The sequence below is a fragment of the Ruditapes philippinarum genome, unplaced genomic scaffold (genome assembly GCF_026571515.1).
Source record: "Ruditapes philippinarum isolate M1 unplaced genomic scaffold, ASM2657151v2 ctg3840_1_1_1_1, whole genome shotgun sequence".
Classification (NCBI taxonomy): Eukaryota; Metazoa; Mollusca; class Bivalvia; order Venerida; family Veneridae; genus Ruditapes; species Ruditapes philippinarum.
Window position 1 is genome coordinate 20,063 of NW_026866514.1, and position 22,835 is coordinate 42,897.

Below are 22,835 nucleotides of genomic sequence, written 5' to 3' on the forward strand. Positions count from 1 at the left end.
ACATTGAAATGTTTTTTAAAAGAAAACCCGTGGGCCCCCCCATTCCCTTTATGGCTTTCTAGGAAAAGATCCCAAATTTAAAATTTTTTGAAGGGTTTTTACCCCAATTAAATATGAACAAGGCATCTTTGATAAGTTAAACAATGGCATCATCGGCAACATAATTTAGCACAAGATGCCCAGTGACTCTGAATGATTTTGTCGAAGCTAAAGGCAAACTTGAAACAGACAAAAAAATATCCCCCCCAGAAAAAAAACGAAATAGCGAAATTGAATTAAAATCCTCTAAAGACAAGTGACTTTTATGAAGATTATTATCTATTTATTAAAAAGTGTATTTGTTTTCTAAATATGTGAAATTAATTATATATATATGAAAAATTGATTTCTGAAGAAAACACATTGTCATCACTTGCAAATAAAATCTTTTGCATAATGTTTTATAACATTTGAAATAAAGATATAAATAACATTTTGTTATTTCATATTTTTAATAAATAGTAAACAGAATGAGGTCAACATATTTACAGGATACAATCTTAAATTATTTGCTTTGAATCCCAGTTCAGCAAATAAAGATATCAAAATTTGGTTTATAATGCAACATAATGTAAATACAACATTCTTAATCAGTCACAAATTAATTTATATCTCAGATGAATTTGAACATATTATTAGTAATCTTATTTAAACGTTTTCACAGCTTTTGTGGGCATTTACAGCATTTCCATATGACACTTCCAGTTATATTAAACATATCAACATGTTGTCATGACGATTTTCTTCCAAACTGAATTATAACAGGTTTCCCTTTAAAATCATATCCATGAACAAGTTCCAGGGCCTGACTTGCTTTATCTGTGCCTGAAATATAAAAAATCATTGTTTTAAATCGGAAAAATGGTAACACGTAGATTACTTAAAAATAGAATTGTCGATTGAGGAAAGCAAGAAACAATATTAAGAAAGAGGCTCCCTAATGTTAATCTTGCTGAATTTCTTAAATTGACCCTTAATCTTCCATTTTGTGTCGACTCTACGGAGTAGTGGCGACATATAGGGATCACTTCTCCGTCGTCTGTCTGTCCGTCCGTCCGTCACAAAACTTGTCCGGACTACTCCTCATAAACTACTGGTGCAATTTCATCCAAACTTTACAGGAATGATCAGTACCAAGTCCAGTTGTGCATATTGTCAGCATTTTCCGGTTCAATGATTTTTGTCAGAGTTATGGCCCTTTAATAATTTTTAATTTTAAAGTTTGTCCGGACTACTTCTCTTATACCACTAATGCAATTTCAATGAAACTTTACAGGATTGATCTGTAGCTCAAGTCCTTGCGCATATTGCACGGGTTTTCCGGTTGAATGATTTTTGGCTGAGTTATGGCCCTTTGATAAAAAGGTTTCTTTTTCTGTGTGTTGCCAGATACACAAAAGCTTTGTCCGGACTACTCCTCATAAACTACAAGTGCAATTTCATCCAAACTTTACAGGAATGATCAGTAAACCAAGTCTAGTTGTGCTATTGTCAGCATTTTCCGGTTCATGATTTTTTGTTTGAGTTATGGCCCTTTAATAATTTTTAGTTTTTTAAAGTTTTGCCAGACTACTTCTCTTATACCACTAATGGCAATTTCAATGAAACTTTACAAGGATTGATTCTGTAAGCTCAAGTCCATTGCGCATATTGCAACGGGTTTCGGTTTGAATGACTTTTGGTGAGTTATGGCCCTTTGAATAAAAAGGTGTTTTTTTTCTGTGGTGTTGCCAGAATTACGCAAAAGCTTGTCCGGACTACTCCTCATAAACTACTGGTGCAATTTTTATCCAACTTTTACAGGAATGAATCAGTACAAGGGTTAGTTTGTGCACTGTCCGTCTGTCTGTCTGTCTGTCACAAAATTTGTTCCCAACATGAAAATTGGCCCATCATAGGCGACACATGTGATTACTGATCGTCTAGTGTTGGTATTTTTTATAACTGGTTTTTTTTGGGATATCGAGCTGAAAGTATTCAAATTATTTTCTGCCAATATTGTCGTAAACACAATAGAAAGTGAGAGAAACACTTTTTTCGTTTCTTACTTTTAATATCTAATTTTAAACATTTTTTTTTTCTACTTTTTACAATCAACAAAGTTTTATCTCTCTAACAACTTTTTAACAACTAAATGTATTTTTACATCAAAATCCTTTTATATCTCAATCACTTTTCCTTTCTTTTAACAATACTTTTTAACAACCACACCTTAAACTTTCTGTGACCGTGCGGTTCTCTATTTGCTTCAATGCATCATGAAAAGATGAAAAGCGTGAAATTTGTGGCCGGGAATTGCATGGGGTAAGTTATAAGGAATGTAATAAATAAGACTTTTTGGCGGCGAAAAAACCAAAAAGGACAATAAACGGGAGTTATCAACATACAATAAAGTTAAAAGGAGCATATTCAAAGAACAGCATTGAAATACAAAGTATTCATTACATAATCGCTATGTTAGCGACACTCCCGCCATAGAAAGTGAGCTTACAATATTATTTTATAGTAGAAAATACAATATGTAAAGTAGCAAATACTTCACAATTTGCATGAACTATGCATATCTTTTACCTGATTGAAGTTTATCTCTTTTATCAGTGCCTAGCATATTGTGGAAAGACACATGACAGAATATGACCATTATTAACAGTCAAATGGGACATTTAAAGAAAAGACAATGGATAGAAATGAATTTCTGTCAAGTTTTGTAGAATACTTTCAACCAATGATAAAAAATTCAGTCAATTGAAGGTTGATACTGTACACTATTGGAATGTGTCATACTAACTGTTAGGATTTTGGATTCTTTCATGTGAGAAAGATATCCGGCTAGCTTACGAAATGTCGTGGTTGTACTCAGCTGCCCGTTTGGCCTGAAATAATGCACAGAGGGGCACCTGAGGTCTTCCTCCACCAGTAAAGCTGGAACATCGCCATATGACCTATACAGTGTTGGTGCAACTTAAATCCCAAATAAACAAACAAACAAACTTACTGCTAAAAGTAACAAAGGCCTGTCCTTTCATCCGTCCGTTAAGAAGTTTAAACACAATTCTATCATTATCATCATCTTGAAACTGTATAAAAAGTGACGCCAGATCTTGTTCTCTGACTTTTGGGGATAGATTCTTAACAAATAGCACCTGTATAAATTAAAGCAATCATCAGATCTTGTATAATTGTATGTAATTAATGAATTGATAAAAAAGCAATTAATAATACACATGTTTATTTTCATTTTTATGAGGACTTTCATCATTTTATAGTCATTTTAGTTCATACATGTAGTTTATGATGAAGGCTTAATCTAAATCACTCTCAAGTCCCCTTCTTGGACCAACAGCTGTTTTTTTCATCTTTTCTTTTAAAGCATGCCGTTTCCCAAAAAATCTGTACCTACACCAGCTTTTTAACTTTCTGAATTAGCAATTTTAGTGATAATTCTTCCCAAAAGCAAAGGACTAAGGCCTCTTACCAATTAAGTGAAAAAACCACTGAACCAGTATTAGTAACATGGATGTGATCCCATTAGGGCTCTTATTTATGAGCCCTAGGTAACGAGGTAGGCACTCTAAACACAAGGCTGACCTTTAATTTATAAGTGGCTGTTAAAACATATTACCGCTTGTGACTACTAGAAAGCAAAAAATATTCCAGAAACCTTATATTTTCACCAAACATTCAATAACAACCAAAAATTACATTATTTTTGTAAAAGACCTTTAAAAACAACTTACATGACTAGGTTCTCCTGGGGAGTACATTTCAAATCTTGGTAACTTTTTCACTTCCTCAGCAGTCAGTTTATATTGTCTGATTGCACTCTCAGGAATGGCTTCAACATTTTCTATTTCTCTTATTTTTTCTGCATCTTGATTATCTAGTACACTGAAATTGTCTGGCATATTTGGCTTAGAAATTCCTGTATTTTTCATAGATTTTACTGTAAAAGAAGTTGACTTTTGATGAATTTTCTTCTCTAGTTTCGGTCTATTTTCAGTACTTTTTTCTTCAATTTTTGATACATAGTCTGCTGGTTTTTCTTCACAAGTTTGAATTTTTATTTCATGGTCACATGTCATCTGACATTGATCACATGATGTGTCACATGATGAGCAAGCCTCGCTTTCAGTTTGTGAATTATCAAGTTTGCGTCTGCTACATTCTGGACATTCTGAAATAAATGTTGGATTGCAGCACTCTAGCGTACACTCTTTTTTATAACTTTTCTTGTCCATCTTTCTGTGTTTTTTGGTATCAAGACGTGCATCACTGGAAAACTTTTCAAGAATTTCTGGTATACAATTCAAGGGATCATTTGGACTAGTTTCTTTTTCCTTTATAAGAGTTTTGTGGAGGAATTTATTTTGAGAACTCGCTGTAGCTATTGCATTTTCAAGGTCCATTTCATGTCTGTAAATAAGAAATTAAAAATGTATTTGTAGGCACAATAAAGCTGACATTTAGGTAATTGTTAATCACATATCTATTATGAAGACAATCAACACTTCGCTTAATCTTGAAATTTCAAAAAGTGACATAAATAACATAAATATCAATCTTGAATGTTAACAATTTTTACAAGGAAAGAATCATCCATTTAAAGAATTTATTGATCAACTTTCTCTTTAAAAATGTTGCTAAGAAAATTCAAAGAAATGAAACACTGAACAATAGGATTCTGAAAGTCAATCTGCAAACCATGGTTGTCCAAGAAAAAATCAAGCCATGATCGTCTAAGATAAAATCAAGTTAAACAATTCTTGGTGTACTGGCATAAGGACGTTAATTTATGCTATTTTTAATTTTCTTTTCATGAGTTTTAAGCAGACTGACACTATTAAATTCATATGGCATTAGCTTTACAGGTGGAGGGAAAGCTGAGGCGCAATTCCAATTTCAGTAAACCCACCTACCTCATTTCAATTTATAAATTATAAAATGCATACAACAGTGTCATCATGAGCTCTTGATATGAAACTTAATTCAAACATTACAATAACAGTTTACCTGGATAATGGCTTCACATTTGAAAAGCTGTCAGGTTTTGAGAGATTTTGTTTTTTCTGAGCTATCTTGTCATTAATCTCTGCCAACTTTGATGCAGTAAAGTCAGGGTTACTCAATCTACCTTTCTTTAGCTAAAACAAAAGAGAAAACAAATAAAGATAATTCATACTAATTTTCATAAGAATAAATTTCTAAAGCAAGTCTATATAATAAACAACTTTAATCTTTTTTTTTTCATTTGCTATTTAGTATGCATTTAAAATAACCATAAAACATTCTATATTTTTTAAATAACACAATAGCTGAAAATATTGAAATTTATATCAAACAGTTTAGAAATGAAATCATTATATGAATATACTGAAAAAGTTTAATATTTCTACACTGAAGAGAAACCAAGACTTGCAGCTTCACTTTTAATTATTACTTTCTTTTTATTTTAAATATGTTATATAAATTCTTGTACAAAATGAACTGGAAAAAGGTGTAGTGCCCATTTACTTAACAAAAGCTTTAATTGTACTTAAGGCTGTGATGTAATGCTCAACTTAGGAACATTGTCAAAATTAAAGGAAGATTGGAAATGAAAAATCTCCAACCTTTGGTTAATATTTTTACAAAAGCATACTTCATACTACGAGACTGCATAAAATACATGCAAATACGTCCAGATAAAGAGTTTTAACTAGCATAAGAAATAAATAGCTTATTACCAAACTTCCATCATTCTCCATTTGTAACTTGTACAAAATTTCTTCGTGGGTCAGTCCAAGATTTTTCATTTCTTCAATATATTTATCCACTTCTCCAACTGCAATGAAGTCACTTAGGTTTCTTGTCCCTGACAATTCTTCTGGAGACGCTAAATAATCTGCTCCTTTTGAAAACTCTCGCTTTTGTCCCAATTGTCTGTAATGATGACAAAGTTTGTTAATAATATTGTTAATAATATTAATTTTATCTACTTACTTCTTTGTCAGAGTAAACTTAATTCTTTGTTCCAGTAAACTAACTTCTTTGTTTCGAGACTGGGGGCACAAAAAACTTAAATTTGCTGTAAAACTTGATGATTCAACAGGTATACTGTACGGGCATTTTGATACATATATTGGGACAAGTATTCTGTTTAAGTATTGCAATGGATTCTTAGACCAGGATCACACAAAACATTAAAAACTGTGTTTTTGTTTAAAAAAATCACAAGAATCAAATAAAAGTGTCAGATTGAGGTTACTGTATTTTTATGCTTCCTTGTTAATATTCCATCACACTAAATTTGTTCAACTGTCAAGCTTAAATAAATACTTGTATATATTACTTTTACTTTCATTGAACATAAAATTTGTTTTTAAAAAGTAAAATAAAATGTACACCAATAAATACATGTATGTATTACTTTTACTTTCATTGAACATAAAATTTGTTTTTAAAAAGTAAAATAAAATGTACACCAATAACCAAAATTATTCCCATGAATATTGTAATAATTAAAAATTTTATACTAGCTGGAAGCTGGAAAAGTAGAATTTTGTATCACTTACTGTTGTAAAGTCACTTTTGTGTCCAATTGTTTCTGGAGCATAGATTTGAGTTGTCTTTGGCCTTCAGTTTCAATGGACTCCAGCGGACCATCAATGACCTTCGACCTTGACCGCACTCCAGCCTCCATTCGCACCACATCATGACTCTGATAACGTCTTGGGTTACCACTGAAATAGGAACATAAAGTCTTTATCAAAAAAATATTTATATTCATTATTCAAAATACTCTGACTGAAAACAAGCTACATGACATGCAACATAACTGTAGACTAAGTTAACTTTACCAAAAAAGAGGCGAAATAATCAAATATAGTTTGATATTTTCTTGAAATATTTTCGCTCATTGGTAGGCATGCAGCTTTAAGTATCATGATGACATATCTTTAGATATATGTCTTTTTACAAAAGGTAAACAACCCAGCTTAAAGATCATGTACAAATCTAAAAGCAATGATTTGTAAATGTATGTAAATCTAATTCTTATGAATTAATACATGAAGATAGATAATTAGTTAGGTAAATTGTCCTCATATAGATCTACAACTGTTGTTAGTCTTTCATGGTTTATGTATTAATACATTTGAAAAGCTTTATTTATTTGCATGATACTTTAATATGTTTAAATTCATCACAAGTGTAACAAAATGTAGTAAACAATGTACTGTCAAACTTGTGAACAAAGGCCATCCAAAGGAGAGATCAAACATGACCTTTATATACAAATGCTTTTATTTGGAGGTTAATACGTTCTATTTAATCAGTGAAGGGTTGTTGAAGAGTGGCCTTTGTTTACCGGATGATCTTTATTCGGAGGTGGTCTTTGGCACAGGTTTAACTGCACTGTATAGGAAATAATGAAAACTGGAGCCAGTTCAGTGAACACATAAATATTCCATATGCTTGAAAGACAATGCTTACAAAGCCTTTCATATTTTGTTTGTCTTTTGGGAATTTGAAATATTATCTTTTGAAATATCACGTATGTTAAAAAAAATATGTCAATGGTTTTGTTTGTCTTTTGGGAATTTTGAAATATCACGTATGTTAAAAAAATATGTCATGGATAGGTATTTAGTACTTTGAAACCTATATACACAAAATCACGTTGGTGCGTTCTTACTGTTTCACCGGCTAAGCACGACCTTGTCACCGGTTAGAATTAGAAGATTTATCCGTTTAAAACGAAGAAACATGTCGTCATTTTGGAGACAGGCGGGTTTGAAGTACGTTACTTTAACTTCTTTGGTATGAGGTGCATCAAATGCAAATGTTTTACTGCAGAATGAATGCATGACTGACTAAACTTAAATTTACCTGTTGTAGAATTGTGGGTGGGGTAAGGTTTCGTATTGCAACAGCAACAGGTCTACGTCCCCGCAAAGGGTTTGGTATATATGGAAGATAGATAAATAGAAACTAGTTTCAAACAAATAAGGCAACCATTAATCTTCTTTACATCAGTGCAGGAACTGGTAAAAGCCAAGGGGGAGAATGGTATGACAACTGAGCCTAATTAGGCTCACTAAATAATATGAAATTAGGCAAAGCCTATGAACGGGGAAGTCGGTAAAAAATCCTTTCATTTTTCCGTTTTAAAGGTATCATTCGTTATTATATGTACCCACTTCCGTTTTCACTCGGAACACTCGACGATTATTATTAATCCGAAAAGTTGAGATTTGTTCCGTTATCGGAATACACCGCCTTTTATCATTGAGTTACATTGTAAATGGCGGCGCCTAACTAAAACTGACACTGAAAATTTCATTGATAGGTATAGAATTCTATATATTTTTTAATTATTTTTTATTTGAATTTTCTTTTAAATATACACGTGTAGTCTATAGCCGGGCAAGCCAAAGCCCGGACCCGCTTCGCGGGCCCGGTCTTTGACTTCCCCGTATTATGTTTCAGTTGATTGATAAATCATATAATTGCAGTGTTTCTGCCAGCTCTGATTTTCTGAGGGTCTTTTATGACCCCCTGTATGATATTTTAGGGGTCATTTCAAATTCATAAGGGTCATGCCAATAAATTTAACAAAAATGTAAAAAAAAAAACAGGTAACACTTTATAAGTTTTATTTACAATATTTTGTATATTTTTCGTGAAGAAATTGGTCAATCTCTGCTATTTTGGATTATTTGTCATCCAATAATAACGCTGTATTTCTTAAAAATTATGTGTGTTAATTTTCATAGAAGAAAGAAAGTCGATACTATATTGAAATTCGTTCATAGTCGCCTTCTATTTTTCATAGTGCTTCATAGTACCACCTAGTGACGTAATCAAGGGCCAAATAAAGCTTGACACTAAATATGTTAGTGTTCATCCTTAGCTGTTTTACAGAAATTAGAAACATTCTCCTGTCGCTATCGCTCCCTTCGAAGTTTCTAATTTCTGTAGAACAGCACAGATGAACACTAACATATACGCAGACTGCATTTTCCAGCAGACAGTTATTCGTTCGCAGAATATGACGACAACAAAATAAATAATTTTGTCTGGGCGCTTTCAATATATGCAGTAACGTATAAAGGCAAGCGTTTATTAACTAGTTGAAATTGGCTAAATGCCGGACCACGGACCCGGTAAATTTCATTTCTCATTAAAGTTATAGTGGAGCCCACGGTAAACATTCCGTACATTTTTATACTGAATTGACGGTTTATAGTCTGTATATCTGACTTGTGTTGAAATCAGTGACGGTGAAATTCTTGCGTCACAAAATAAGCACTAACTAAATTTCATTGCGTCATGGCTGAAAATAGTGCGCCAAAAACGCGCTCTGGCAGAAACACTGTAATTGTACTATCTGTAAGCAATTAAGCATAAGCCTTTATCGTACTTTTTAAACAAATAAGAATAAATTCTGTATGTAATTGTTATTCTTCCAGTGAAATGGTATCCTAGGTTACAATCATGATGAGTAATTTAATAAAATTCTTGACAGAAATCTGTTTGTTTTAATTTGTTTTTAAGGAATATTCAAGAGAATGTTTCAGTATAAAAACTAAGTCATCAAAACAATGACTCGTTTTTCTTGTCATAAATTCCACAACATAAATTGCATTAATGCATGCCATCAGTTATAATGGTTAAACATGAATTTCATATTAAATGCTACTGGTGCCTGTGTTTTTATTGCATGCATTTTTGGGACCCATATAAATTTACTACTTTAGAAAATGGTATTTGCAAACCGTGTAAAAGTTGTGGTAACATGATATTTTCAGCTACATTCGATACTCAAGTGTATGTGCCAGAGCAGTCAGAAGTGCCCTGAAGCCTGAATTGAGGCAAGAAGCAAGTAAACGAGGAGATGCAACTATAATTAAAGCAACCAAATTTGAGGGCGGAAAGCCAGTTGGTCAGTATACCAGAAATTATTTATATTAAATACCTTTTTATAGTAATACTAGTATTAAAAAAACCCCAAAAACACGCCAACTTTTAATATAAAAGAATTAAAACAGCAAATATAAATTATGTAAATGGACCTTTTTTTTTATTATTTTCAATTAATGGTTAATTGCAAGTAACTGCCAGGCTAACAAGTGATATTTTTAGCAAGTTTCATAAGATTTTAATATCCAAATAATTAGTGAAATTTATTTTTTCAGTTAGAGTTAACATTTTTAACAAATAATGAAAATTGCAGTGTTGATAAACTTATATGCCTATATAGGTAAAGAAGATGCATATGGCGGAGTCTAGGTAATCAAGTTCGCATACAGCTTGGATTACATGCATGGATGAAACCCTTTTATTGCATTCTCGTATCTCATTATTGTTGTGTTGTTATCACTATTTATTATTTTATTGTGTGTACATGTTTGTGGCATTTTTAATTCTGTAGATTTGATCTTTTCCAACTCGGGGTGGTTCCAGTATTTCTAAATAAATACTTCATAACCTCTCAGTCTGATCCCCAGTCTGATCCCCTTTCAAAATTCCATTTTATTTTTATTGCCATTGGCATACACATTTTTTCTTTGGGGTCCATATGCCACTTCATGGAATGGCACTGAGGTGTCACATTCCATGATATTAACCGCCATATAAACACATTCTGGGGATGTTACAAAATTCTAAATTTTACCAGTTCATGTTAAATGATGAATTCTGCTAAAGCCAGTGCTAAGGGGCGTGGACAGTAACTTGCACTTTCCAGTACAGTGAGTACCGTCCATAAACAGGTTTGATTGTTTATCCATAAACAGGCTCAATCAAACCAAGCCTGCAACATTTTCAATTTTGTCGTTTTGGGCGTTCTTTAAGGATTCCGTTTTCTTTATTGCATTTTCTTTTGTCTTCTGAGGCAAACATGTACATACTTAATTGTGATAAGCTTTTATCATCCAAAAATATCAAATATATTAGATTTAATATCTTCTAAGTTACTAACTTGGGACTGTTTTCCAATGCAGCTTAAACTGGTTTTCTCTAGAATGATTCTTTATGATAAATCTTAATGAACTCGTGATGGTTTATCATGTGGTGATCAGACTAGAACATTTATATTTATATATGAAGCACTCTCATTTTTAACAGATGATGCTTGTTAATAAATAGGCATGCTTTGTTATTTATCCAATTATCCATTAGTAGAAAGGTAACATTGGATAATATTATCCTAAAATTATATTAAACATAAAAATAAATCTTTACAGATAGTTATATCATGTATTCAAGACATATGGATCTTTTGAATTTCAAAACAAATGTACTTACTTAATATTGACTGTAATAAATAGTCATAAAAACAAATCTCTAACAAAATTTTACAAGATTTAACTTTCTTTTTATGTGTATATAACATGTACACCCCAAGTCATTTCCCCAACACGGATTTGGACCTTATGTTACAAAATATATAAGCAAGATGCGGTTAAATTTCTAAAGTTACTATTCAATTGTTTTGATTTACTATATTCGTCTGCTATGTAAAAGAATACAAAAGAGAAATGTTCTGGATTAGAGAAAAAAATTGTGAGGGTAATTATTAGAGCAGACAAGTAATGTGCTCGGAAAATTGTGTGCATTTTGATTCCCTGTTAAAATCTTAGAAATTGAAATTTGTGAAAAAACTTGAGCTCAAAGTTAAGTTCTGGTTATACAGGGGTTTTAAATCTTTAATTTTTTAAATAAAGCCATTACTGCATTGTTTTCCTTATAAATATAATGTAAAATCAGACATTGTTGTATAACTAATTGAGTCCATACATGTACTTATTTGTTTATTACAAAACATATCATGAAGACTCAGTGTTATGAATAGTACAAACCTTTCACTTTAGAATTGATGATAATTAGACTGATAATGAATTAATTTGTTAAACAAAAATGAGTGATTTTACTTTCTTGAATTTCGGAGAAAGTTTGCCATTATTTGTAGTGGAATTTTACATACATTATGCTTACAATGTATAGAAATTGTACATGTATTTTGTTCACATTTGCTTTATTGCTGTGTGACAGTTTTGTGAACATCTGAGAGAAATATATGGTAGATAGATGAAGCTTTATGTTGTAAGGCATGTAGTAGAAAAAAGTTGAGTCTGGTTGACATGCATGGTTGTTAATGAATGGCTTTCATTCAATTTGAATTTATCACTGGCCACTATGAGATAAACATAGGGAAACAATAATTCATGCCAGAATTTATACATAAGAGACTAAGTGTATGATCTGGACAATCATTCCAGGCAATATTTTCAATACTAAGAAACTGAGCCCCACCCATTTGTTTATTTTATCACATTTTCAAAACTATATAATGGAGGACTGGTTGCTGAAATAGATTTTAAAAATGAAAACCAAACAACTCCATAAGGCTTTCTATGCTATGTAAGAATTCATGTATTCTCCTTTATTCATAGATTCAACATTTTTGTGTATATCTCTTACTGAAAGTTAAAGAAAATTACAGATATTACCCCTAATTTAAGTACAATGTACTAGGAACCAGAATTGGAACACTGCAGTAGTATTATTTCAGAATCTTAACAAATAAGTATTACAAACTTATTTTAACAGTATAGTTTAAGTTTTATTTTATTTCCTAAAAAAGAATGATAATAAAAATTATTTTTCTAATTGTCTATTTCAGCCAAGACAGCCACTGCATCATGATGAGAATGACTGGTCAATGATGAATGTGTGATAGCAGTTAATAACATCTACATAGAAAATGTGTGCTTATTTTGTAAATTTATCAATTATTAAAACAGTGTGAAAAACTTCTAAAATACACTTTTGTTATTTGTTGTTAACTTCAAAATAATTACATGCATTTGAAATAAGTCAACGCAGAGCAGAGGTCACATGCAATATAGGGAGAGGTTTCTAAAGAGAACAACTTTTAGCTCGGCTTTCACAAAGAGACATGCTGAGCTTTTGTGATTGTTTTTCGTCCAGCGTCCATTCGTCCATAAACTTTTACTTTAAACGACATTTCCTCATAAACCACTAAGCCCATTTCATGTAGACTTCACAGGAATGTTCCTTTGTTGGTCACCTTGAAAAATTGTTCAAAGAATTTAACTCCATGCAAAACTAGTTGCCATGGCAACCAAACAAAAAAACTTAAAAATATCTTCTTTTATTTTAAAAAAAACTTAAATACCTAGAGCTTAGATATCATGAAGCAGTGTTTTCCAAGTTTGTTCAAATAAAAGCCCTGGGGTAAAAATTAGCCCTGCCCCGGGGGTCATTGATTTTCCTTACATGTATACAGTAAAAACTAAAAAATCTTCTTTTAAAAAGACCAAAAAGCCAGAGCTTAGATATTAAGCAAGCATGAAACCTCTTCTAGTAGGTGTCTACCAAGTCTGTTCAAATAAAAGCCCTGGGGTAAAAATTGGCCCTGCTTCGGGGTCAATGATTTTCTTATATGCATATAGAAAAAAAAATCTTTTAAAAAACCCAAATTAACAAGTATTCTGACTCCGGTGAGCGATTTAGGGCCATCATCGCCCTCTTGTTGGTACAGAATTTAATTAAAATTTCGTATCTGACCTGAGAGTCAAAACTTTTTGCCATCTGCACTTACTGGTCTATTTTGAAGAAAAAGATGAGCTATTATGATCACTGTGTCGATTGTTGTCATGCAAAAAACTTTAATGTAGCCCATTATTCTAACATTTTAAAAGGTATCAATATAGAGCTTGGAATGCTTGCTTATTGAGGTACATGTGCATTGTGCAAGACAAAGACATTTTCCTGAATGCTATACTTAGGTATGCTGCTTTTTAATTTGAATTATTTTTCAAAATTGCCAGAATGATTTCAAATCTATAAAAGGGTACCAATATGAAACTTGGATATCTTGTTTGTCTTGGCAAGGCCCAGTTGCTAGACGAGGGCCATTATTTTGAAAGCTATATATTTAAGAGTTGTGCCTCATTCTAACTTTTTGTCAAATCTGCTTCAAAATTATGAAAGATAGCAACGTGAAACGCAGAACCCTTGATAATCATGACCAGGAAAAGTTATAAAACAAGGGGCATTAACCTGAAAGCAATTTATTTGAAGAAAGTTAATATTATAAGAGTTTGGCCCCTTTTAAACTGATACTCAGAGCTAAGATTACTGACATGTAACATCACTTTGTTGACCACAAAAATGGTATTAATCATGCCCCTTGGGTCAAGATTGGCCCTGGGATCACTTGTATGAGGAAACACATTTCAGTCTTATTTTGTGAAACTACAATGCCTTGAGTTTAAATATTTGTCATGTAGTATTGCTTTATTGACCTCTACAAAAAAGATATAAATTATGACTCCTGACATGGAGCATTTCCTAATGGACCTTCACAAAACTGATATTAACCTTTGGTTAATATATGGCCTGCCCTGGGAGTCACTTTACTGCCCTGGGAGTTACTTTATTTACATTGTATATAGACTCACATAGAAAAAAAAACAACAGTAAGTTTTATTGTGCAGAGTTACAATGTCAAGAACCAACTTATATAGCATGTAGCATAACCTTGTGGAACTCTGCAAAACTGCTATTTATCATGCCCAATGGGGTCAATATTGGCCCACCCCCAGGGTCACTTGATCTATACACACTTGTATAGGAAAACACATTTAAGTCTTATTTTGTGAAACTACAAAGCCCAGAGCATAGATATTTGGCATGTAGTATCAATTTGTAAATATCTCCAAAAATATTATAAATCAGCACCTTTGGGGGGGGGGGGCATTGATTTTCCATATTTGTATATAGTAAAAACTTAACTAGAACTATCACTAAATGTGATTAATACCCCCGCAAGACAGCACCCGAAATGTGGATGTTACTAGTAACAGAATGCCTTGTAAAAGAATTGAAATTGAGTTATGGTTGTGGGCAAATAAAGATAGTTGTGGTTTTTGTATGTTGCATTTCCTTTCAATGTGGTTGGCAATTGATGAAATTTTATTGATTTACTCTGTAATATGTCCAGAAAGACAAGGAAAAGGAACAAAGGGCAATAACTCTATAAATACTGAAGATGGAATTATGGTAATTGTACACTGCACTTCCTCTCATTGTGCTTGACCTTTGTATGAAATTGTATTGAATTCCAACTACCAGTTTTCAAGTTATGCACTGGACAAAAAAGTAACAAAGGGCAATAACTGTAATTAGTCCAAATAGAGTTATGGTTCTTGTGCACTGCAATTCATCTCACTGCCCTTTATCATTGTATAAAGTTTCATTGAATTCCAACCATTAATTTTTAAGTAACAAAGGGCAAAAACTTTTAAATAAGTCAAGCAAAGAGTTATAGTTTCTGTGCACTACACTTCCTCTCAATATACTTGACCATTGTATGAAATAGTATTGAATTCCAACTAGCAGTTTCTAGTTATGCTCTGGACAAGAAAAAAGCAATGGAAAAGTAACAAAGGGCAATATCTCTATAATTAGTCAAGATAAAGTTATGCTTCTTGTGCACTGCACGTCCCCTTATTATGCTTGACCATTGTATATCAGATTGTTTTGAATTCCAACCAGTAGTTTTTACGTTATGCTCCGGAAAAGGAAAAGTAACAAAGGGCAGTAACTCTGTAATTAGTCAAGATGGAGTTATTGTTCTTGTGCACTGCACTTCCTCTCAATGTGCTTGACCAATGTATGAAGTTATATTGAATTCCAACAATTAGTCTTCAAGTTATGGTCCGGACAAAATAAAGCAATGAACAAGTAATAAAGGGCAATAACTCTGTAATTACTTTAGATAGAGTTATGGTTCATTTGCACTGCACTTCCCCTTATTGTGCTTGACAATTGTATGAAGTTATTTTAAATTCCAACCAGTAGTTTTCAAGTTATGCTCCAGACAAGGAAAAGTAACAAAGGGCAATAACTCTGTAATTAGATGGAGTTATGGTTCTTGTGCACTGCACTTCCTCTCAATGTGCTTGACCATTGTATGAAGTTATATAGAATTCCAACCATTAGTCTTCAAGTAATGCTCCGGACAAGGAAAATGCAACAGACCGCTGGACCTACCGACCACCGAGTGTCACTCCTATATACCCCCCAAAACATCGTTTCAGGGGTATAAAAAATCTTCTTTTAAAAAACCATAAGAGCTAGAGGTAAGATATTTAGCATGAAACATCTTCTAATGGGTGTCTACCAAGTTTGTTCAAATAAAGGCCCTGGGGTTAAAATTGGCCCTGACCCCCAGTCATTGATTTTCCTTATATGTGTATAATTAAAACTTAAAAAAATCTTCTTTAAAAAAAAACCCAAAGAGCTAGAGTTAAGATATTAAGCATGAAATATCTTAGTGTCTACCAAGTTTGTTCAAATATAAGCCCTGGGGTCAAAATTGACCCCACCAGGGGGGGGGGGTGTCACTGGTTTTCCCTACATGTGTATAAAACCCCAAAAACTAGAGCTTAGTACAACATGAAACATCTTCTAATGGGTGGCTACCAAGTTTGTTCAAATTAAAGCCCTTGGGTTTAAATTGCCCCGCCCGGGGGTCTATATACAAGTAGGTCATGGCCCTCTTGTTTATACACAGCCATGCAAAGTTATATTAGAGCATAATTTTTTTCATTTTGGGAAAATGCAAAAAAAAACTCATTACTATACAGTTGTTGTGTAGATTAATTATTTAAATTTCTCAATTATCCAATGAAGGCGATATTACAAACATACTTAAATAAAATTAATAAAATCTTAAAACATGATCCAAACAGACTGATCATTAAGTTATGAAAACAAAAAATCATCCAAATTGTGTTTTTCTTGGTTTCAAAAATGCAATTCTGACTACCAATATCAATCATGTTATAAAAATAATGTTTAAAAATAATGCAATATACAAATAAAATTGCTTAGTTTCATTTTATTCAGAAATGCACAATTTAAATGCTAAAATTTTAACTACTTGAATAAATAAAATGGTGTATTGAATTTCTTTGTGTCTTCACAATACATTTATTTCCCTTGATCAATATATATTTACTACCTGTATAATATAAAAAATAAATACAATCAAGTTTTAAACTTTTATAAAATCAATATGTCTATTTATAGGATTTAAGTATGTTGAAGCGTGTACTTTCAGTATATTCAAACTAAACAAATAGTCAAATGCCTTTTTCCTCTCCTTAATACAATGGATAGGAAAAAATATTCATTTTATCTTTCTGAAGCACTGGATGCCCTTGGCTTCAGTTATGAGTGCATTAAACATAGACAGAAATCATGGGAACTTTGTGGTGACTATCTTACCGCTGATGAAGTGGAAAATGTTACAGATCTGATTGCTGGGAGTAAAGCTGAAGGAGTCAGCAGAGTTTTTGAGGGAGACTATGACCTAATGGTGTCATTGAATAATTTTATATGCTATGGAAGCGTAGATGACGTGGCTATCAAGGATGATACTGTTCTACACAAAAATAATGACTTTAAGGGTGAAACTACTATTCTTTATCAAAGAGCAAACCAGAACTCAGACAACCTAGAGGAACAGGAAAAAGAAACCTACGAAGCTGATAATATTCAATGGCATGTTGATATGTTCAATGATCCAGATGAAACTATAACAGTGAAAGATATCCCACAAAATGAAGTTGCTTGCCGAAAACTTGATAAATCTGATACAAAAAATCAGATTGATGGTATGTTTTTAATGGACACTGAAAACGTATCACCTGGTTATACGATATTAAAAGTGATGCATTTAGAAGAAAAGAAATTACTGGACACCCAAATACAAGAACAGGTAGCTCTAGCTTCTGCAAAGGTGGACAGAAATGGATCATGTATCCTTTCAAGTAAAGAGTTTTCTGATAAAGCTTATGAATGTGATGAAGACGAGTACACAGAATCAGTTGCCGGGCCAGCTGGTCGAAGTGACGCTAATAAAGATTTGGGTATTATTTGTGATTCAGACTCAGTTTTCTGCATACCATGTGTTTGCAAAGCAATCAATAAGTCGTGGTCAGAAAGGAGGAGAAAGTTTGGGTGGCCAGGAAGGGAGGTTATAGATGAGGTCTCAAAACTTGATGGTCATGTTGTTCCAGTTGGATTCAAAGGTAGTGAAACAAGCAACATTGAATGGAGGATATGTTACACTTTATCCGAAATAAAACTTATTCAGTCTTTCAATGAAACACAAATAAAGCTTCATACCCTCATCAAAATTGTAGGAAAGAAAATTCTTCATCCAAAATGTTCTGACATCACATCTTACATTCTGAAAAATCTGTTACTTTGGATGGCTGAAAAGATTCCAACAGAATGCTTCATAATCGAAAATCTATATGGATTACTGATGGTGGCACTCAAGTATTTGAGACATACAATAAAGGAGAGAAATTTACCAAATTACATGATACCAAAGAGAAACTTATATTTTGGAAAACTGCCAGAAGAAGAAAGAAAAGAAGTTTTAAATGTGTTGGATGATGTGATTAATTGTAAATGTGTCTTTATAGAAAAATATGAAGAATTTTCAATCTTGTCTAGATATATTCGTATAGCTGTAAATGACCACCATTTAATACGATACATGGAATCCAACAGGCTAAATTTAGAAATTCTATTCCGACAAAACTGGCGTGAAATATGGGAAGACAGAGTATACATCTTTTTACCACTTTGTCTAGAGCAATCTCCATGCCTGAAAGCAATTGTTTCATTGTGTGACATGGTAAATGCAAGTTCTACAATGAAACAAATTGTTGTTGAGAGAGTATTTTGGTGGGTCACTGGCAGGAATGATAGTGAAGCAGTGAAGGCTGACAAAGCATGTGTTCAAAATAGCGATGCCTATTGGAAGTGGGATGAAAATGGTGTTATAAGACCAATATATTATGACAAAATACTCAACAAAGAACAGATAGATGAATTTTTTCATGATAAATACAAGAGCGATCAGTAATCACATGTGTCGCCTCATGATGGCCAATTTCATATTGGGACAAATTTTGTGACAGACGGACAGACAGTGCACAACTAGACTTGGTACTGATCATTCCTGTAAAGTTTGGATAAAATTGCACCAGTAGTTTATGAGGAGTAGTCCGGACAAGCTTTTGCGTATCTGGCAACACACAGAAAAAAACACCTTTTTATCAAAGGGCCATAACTCGGCCAAAAAACATTCAACCGGAAAACCCGTGCAATATGCCCAAGGACTTGAGCTACAGATCAATCCTGTTAAGTTTCATTGAAATTGCATTAGTGGTATAAGAGAAGTAGTCCGGATAAACTTTAAAAATAAAAATTATTAAAGGGCCATAACTCTGACAAAAATCATTGATCCAGAAAATGCTGACAATATGCACAATTAGACTTGGTACTGATCATTCCTGTAAAGTTTGGATAAAATTGCACCAGTAGTTTATGAGGAGTAGTCCGGACAAGCTTTTGTGTATCTGGCAACACACAGAAAAAAACACCTTTTTATCAAAGGGCCATAACTCGGCCAAAAATCATTCAACCGGAAAACCCGTGCAATATGCGCAAGGACTTGAGCTACAGATCAATCCTGTAAAGTTTCATTGAAATTGCATTAGTGGTATCAGAGAAGAAGTCCGGACAAACTTTAAAATAAAAAATTATTAAAGGGCCATAACTCTGACAAAAATCATTGAACCGGAAAATGCTGACAATATGCGCAACTAGACTTAGTACTGATCATTCCTGTAAAGTTTGGATGAAATTGCACCAGTAGTTTATGAGTAGTAGTCCGGACAAGTTTTGTGATGGACGGACAGACGGACGGACAGACGACGGAGAAGTGATCCCTATATGTCACCACTACTCTGTAGAGGCAACACAAAAAAGTACTTGTAAATATTACTACATGTATATGTATTATTAGCATAAAGATATCAACTGTAGCTTTAAAAAACATTTAAAAAATGTATTAAACTTTAAAAATTACAGCCAAATTGAATTTTTAACAGCAATACACTGCATGTCCATCATCATGTATACATAAGTCTGTTTATTCTTTATTTTACATTACATTTAATTTTAAATCATGAATATATCTATTCTAACATTTCTTTTTTTCTCGTGAATCTATGAATACTCTATAGGCATTCAGTTTGTTTTCCTCTTGCATAAACAATGGTAAAATCTCTCCAAAGTCATTCCAAAACCAACATGTACTTCTGCTTGTACGCCCATCATCAGCTGCTACTGCTCCCATTTTGCCTGTGATCCACCAAAACACTTTTTCTATTACACAATTTCTTGTTTTAGAACTTACTTTTAACAAGTCACATATTTGCAACATTGCTGTTAAACAAATACACTGTTTGGTGCATGTATGCAAAAAATCTGGTGTTCTAAATTCCCAAACATCTCGCCAGTTTTCCAAAAATATTTTCTCAAAAAGTTCCCTGTTCCTCTCCATATAAAAAGCAAGTTCTGGTTCATTTATACAAATAACCATATGTTGTGCAAGAAAATTTAGTTCTTGAAATTTTGTAATGAAAAAAGTATTGTCATTTATTATCCCATCCAGAACTTTCAGCACATTTTCTCTCTCATCTGTTGGAATTTTTGCTAAAAACAAATTCCTTTCTGGTATCATGTAATTGGGTAATGACCTTTTGTCAATAGAATACCTTAAAAACTTTAGAGCAACCCTCAACAATCCGTATAGATTCTCAATTTCATATCTTTCAAAAGGGATCTTTTCAGCCAGCCAAAGCATTACATTCTTCAAAGTATAAGAAGAAATGTCTGAACATATTGGTTTCAAAAGAGCTTTTCCAACCATTTTAATTAGCACATATAATTTCACTTGTGTCTCATTAAAAGAATGAATAAGTTTTACCTCAGACTTGGTAAAGCAAATTCTCCATTCAATATCACTTGTCTTACTTTTTTTATTACCAACTGGAACAACATGTCCATCAAGTCTGGATATTTCTTCTATAAGCTCTTTACAAGGCCACCTATAATTCCTTTTACGGTTTACCCATGCTTGATTTATACTTTTACAAACACAGGGTATGCAGAACACAGAATCAACATCGCAGACACTTCCACTATAAGGATCAGCTAAACTTGTTCCTGCAGGGCCATCTACAGTCTGTGTAAATTCATCTTCATCACATTTATAGGAAAATTCTCGAAATCGGCTACTTGAAATCACTTTAGTTCCATCAAGTTCAATTATGGCATCTACAAAGGCACAATTTTCCTGCACATAAGACTTGAGTAACTTTTGTTCATTTAAATGAACCACTTTCAACACTGCATAACCCATTGATATGTTTTCACTGTCTAACAAAAATATACCATTATATTTCACAATACTGTTTTTTTCTATGACAGCAATATTTTGCTCTGATTTAGTTATTTTGAGATCAATACTGGTCAATCTCTTTCTGGCTTCTTCAATGTTGTTTTGGATATTTGCTGTGTAATCACTGTCTCTAGATATTTCTGTATCTGAAACAGATTCAGCATTACTACTTTTCATTCCAACTTCATACTGATAATTCTTTGTCGCTGACAGCACTCTTTGCTTTACTCTTTTATCTATGTCATTTTCTTTTATGTCATCAATTAATTCATAGCATATGAAGTCATCAAGTGATACCATCAAATCAAAATCGCTCTCAAATATCCGACTAACTCCCTCTGATTTGCTGCCTGCTATCATGTCACTAACATTTTCTTCTTCATCTGCTGTCAAACATTCTCCACAATGTTTCCATGACTTCTGTCGCTGTTTTATACATTCATAACTATATCCAAGTGTATCTAAGGCTCTAGATAAGCAAAATGAATATCTTTTTTTATCCATTTCAATTTATTATAAAGTGCAAACATTTAACATTGCTTAACAAGTTCTTAAATGACATAAAAAAGTATAGAATTACATTATTCCAAAATGAAACAAAGACAAGAAAGTTCACCAGGTACTCTTAACTGTAACTTTCAGAAAACTTAACACCATGCTGAAAATATTAGTGCAATTAATTTGTCTTGATCATAAATTTGAACAATCCATTTAGTCAATTTAGGGTTTTTAATATCAAAAAACTAAAACTGATTTGTCATGGGACATGAACAAACTTGGTACAGGTCTAATAGACAATGCTACACATTATCTTAAACTTTCTAAGCTGTAATCTTTGTGATCTAAAAGAAGATTTTTATAGGTTATGGTAAGTAAGACTATGAAAAGTCAAGCAAGCCCCAGATGATGCCAATATTCTGGATTTTTAAAGTTCTTCATACCAATATTTAAGCTCTCGGGGTAGTGGTTTGGGAAAGATTTTTAAAGATTTCACTTAAAGTAAGTCTATTTCAAGGATAGCCATCTTTAATTGTATTAACTGAAGAGCTTGTAAAAATGATATCTTTAAAGTGCCTACATAACATAGTGGATCAAATCATATTTATTCAAAAGTAGCAAATAAATAAAACAAGAGCGATCAGTAATCACATGTGTCGCCTCATGATGGCCAATTTTATGTTGGGACAAAGTTTGTGACAGACGGACAGACAGACGGACAGTGCACAACTAGACTTGGTACTGATCATTCCTGTAAAGTTTGGATAAAATTGCACCAGTAGTTTATGAGGAGTAGTCCGGACAAGCTTTTGTGTATCTGGCAACACACAGAAAAAACACCTTTTGATCAAAGGGCCATAACTCAGCCAAAAATCATTCAACCGGAAAACCCGTGCAATATGCGCAAGGACTTGAGCTACAGATCAATCCTGTAAAGTTTCATTGAAATTGCATTAGT

At 32.8% G+C, this 22,835-nt stretch overlaps 2 protein-coding genes across 2 annotated transcripts in view; both read right to left on the minus strand.

Annotated features, from left to right (window-relative positions):
- Positions 1–487: 487 nt before the first annotated feature.
- LOC132732712 (RNA-binding protein 41-like) overlaps positions 488–22,835 on the minus strand; it is a 28,442-nt gene continuing 6,094 nt past the window's right edge. Inside the window, exons 2-7 of the mRNA XM_060719185.1 lie at positions 6,591–6,758; positions 5,763–5,958; positions 5,050–5,180; positions 3,777–4,452; positions 3,035–3,182; positions 488–864 (exon numbers count right to left, since the gene is read on the minus strand). Coding sequence (XP_060575168.1) covers positions 770–864; positions 3,035–3,182; positions 3,777–4,452; positions 5,050–5,180; positions 5,763–5,958; positions 6,591–6,758 — 1,414 coding nt within the window. The 3' untranslated portion in view covers positions 488–769. The remainder of the gene's footprint in view (positions 865–3,034; positions 3,183–3,776; positions 4,453–5,049; positions 5,181–5,762; positions 5,959–6,590; positions 6,759–22,835) is intronic.
- LOC132732716 (uncharacterized) lies at positions 19,007–21,917 on the minus strand. Its single transcript, XM_060719190.1, has 2 exons — positions 19,216–21,917; positions 19,007–19,180 (listed from the first exon to the last, which is right to left on the minus strand). The coding sequence occupies exon 1, from the start codon at positions 21,881–21,883 to the stop codon at positions 20,117–20,119; it is 1,767 nt and encodes a 588-aa protein (XP_060575173.1). The 5' UTR covers positions 21,884–21,917; the 3' UTR covers positions 19,007–19,180; positions 19,216–20,116.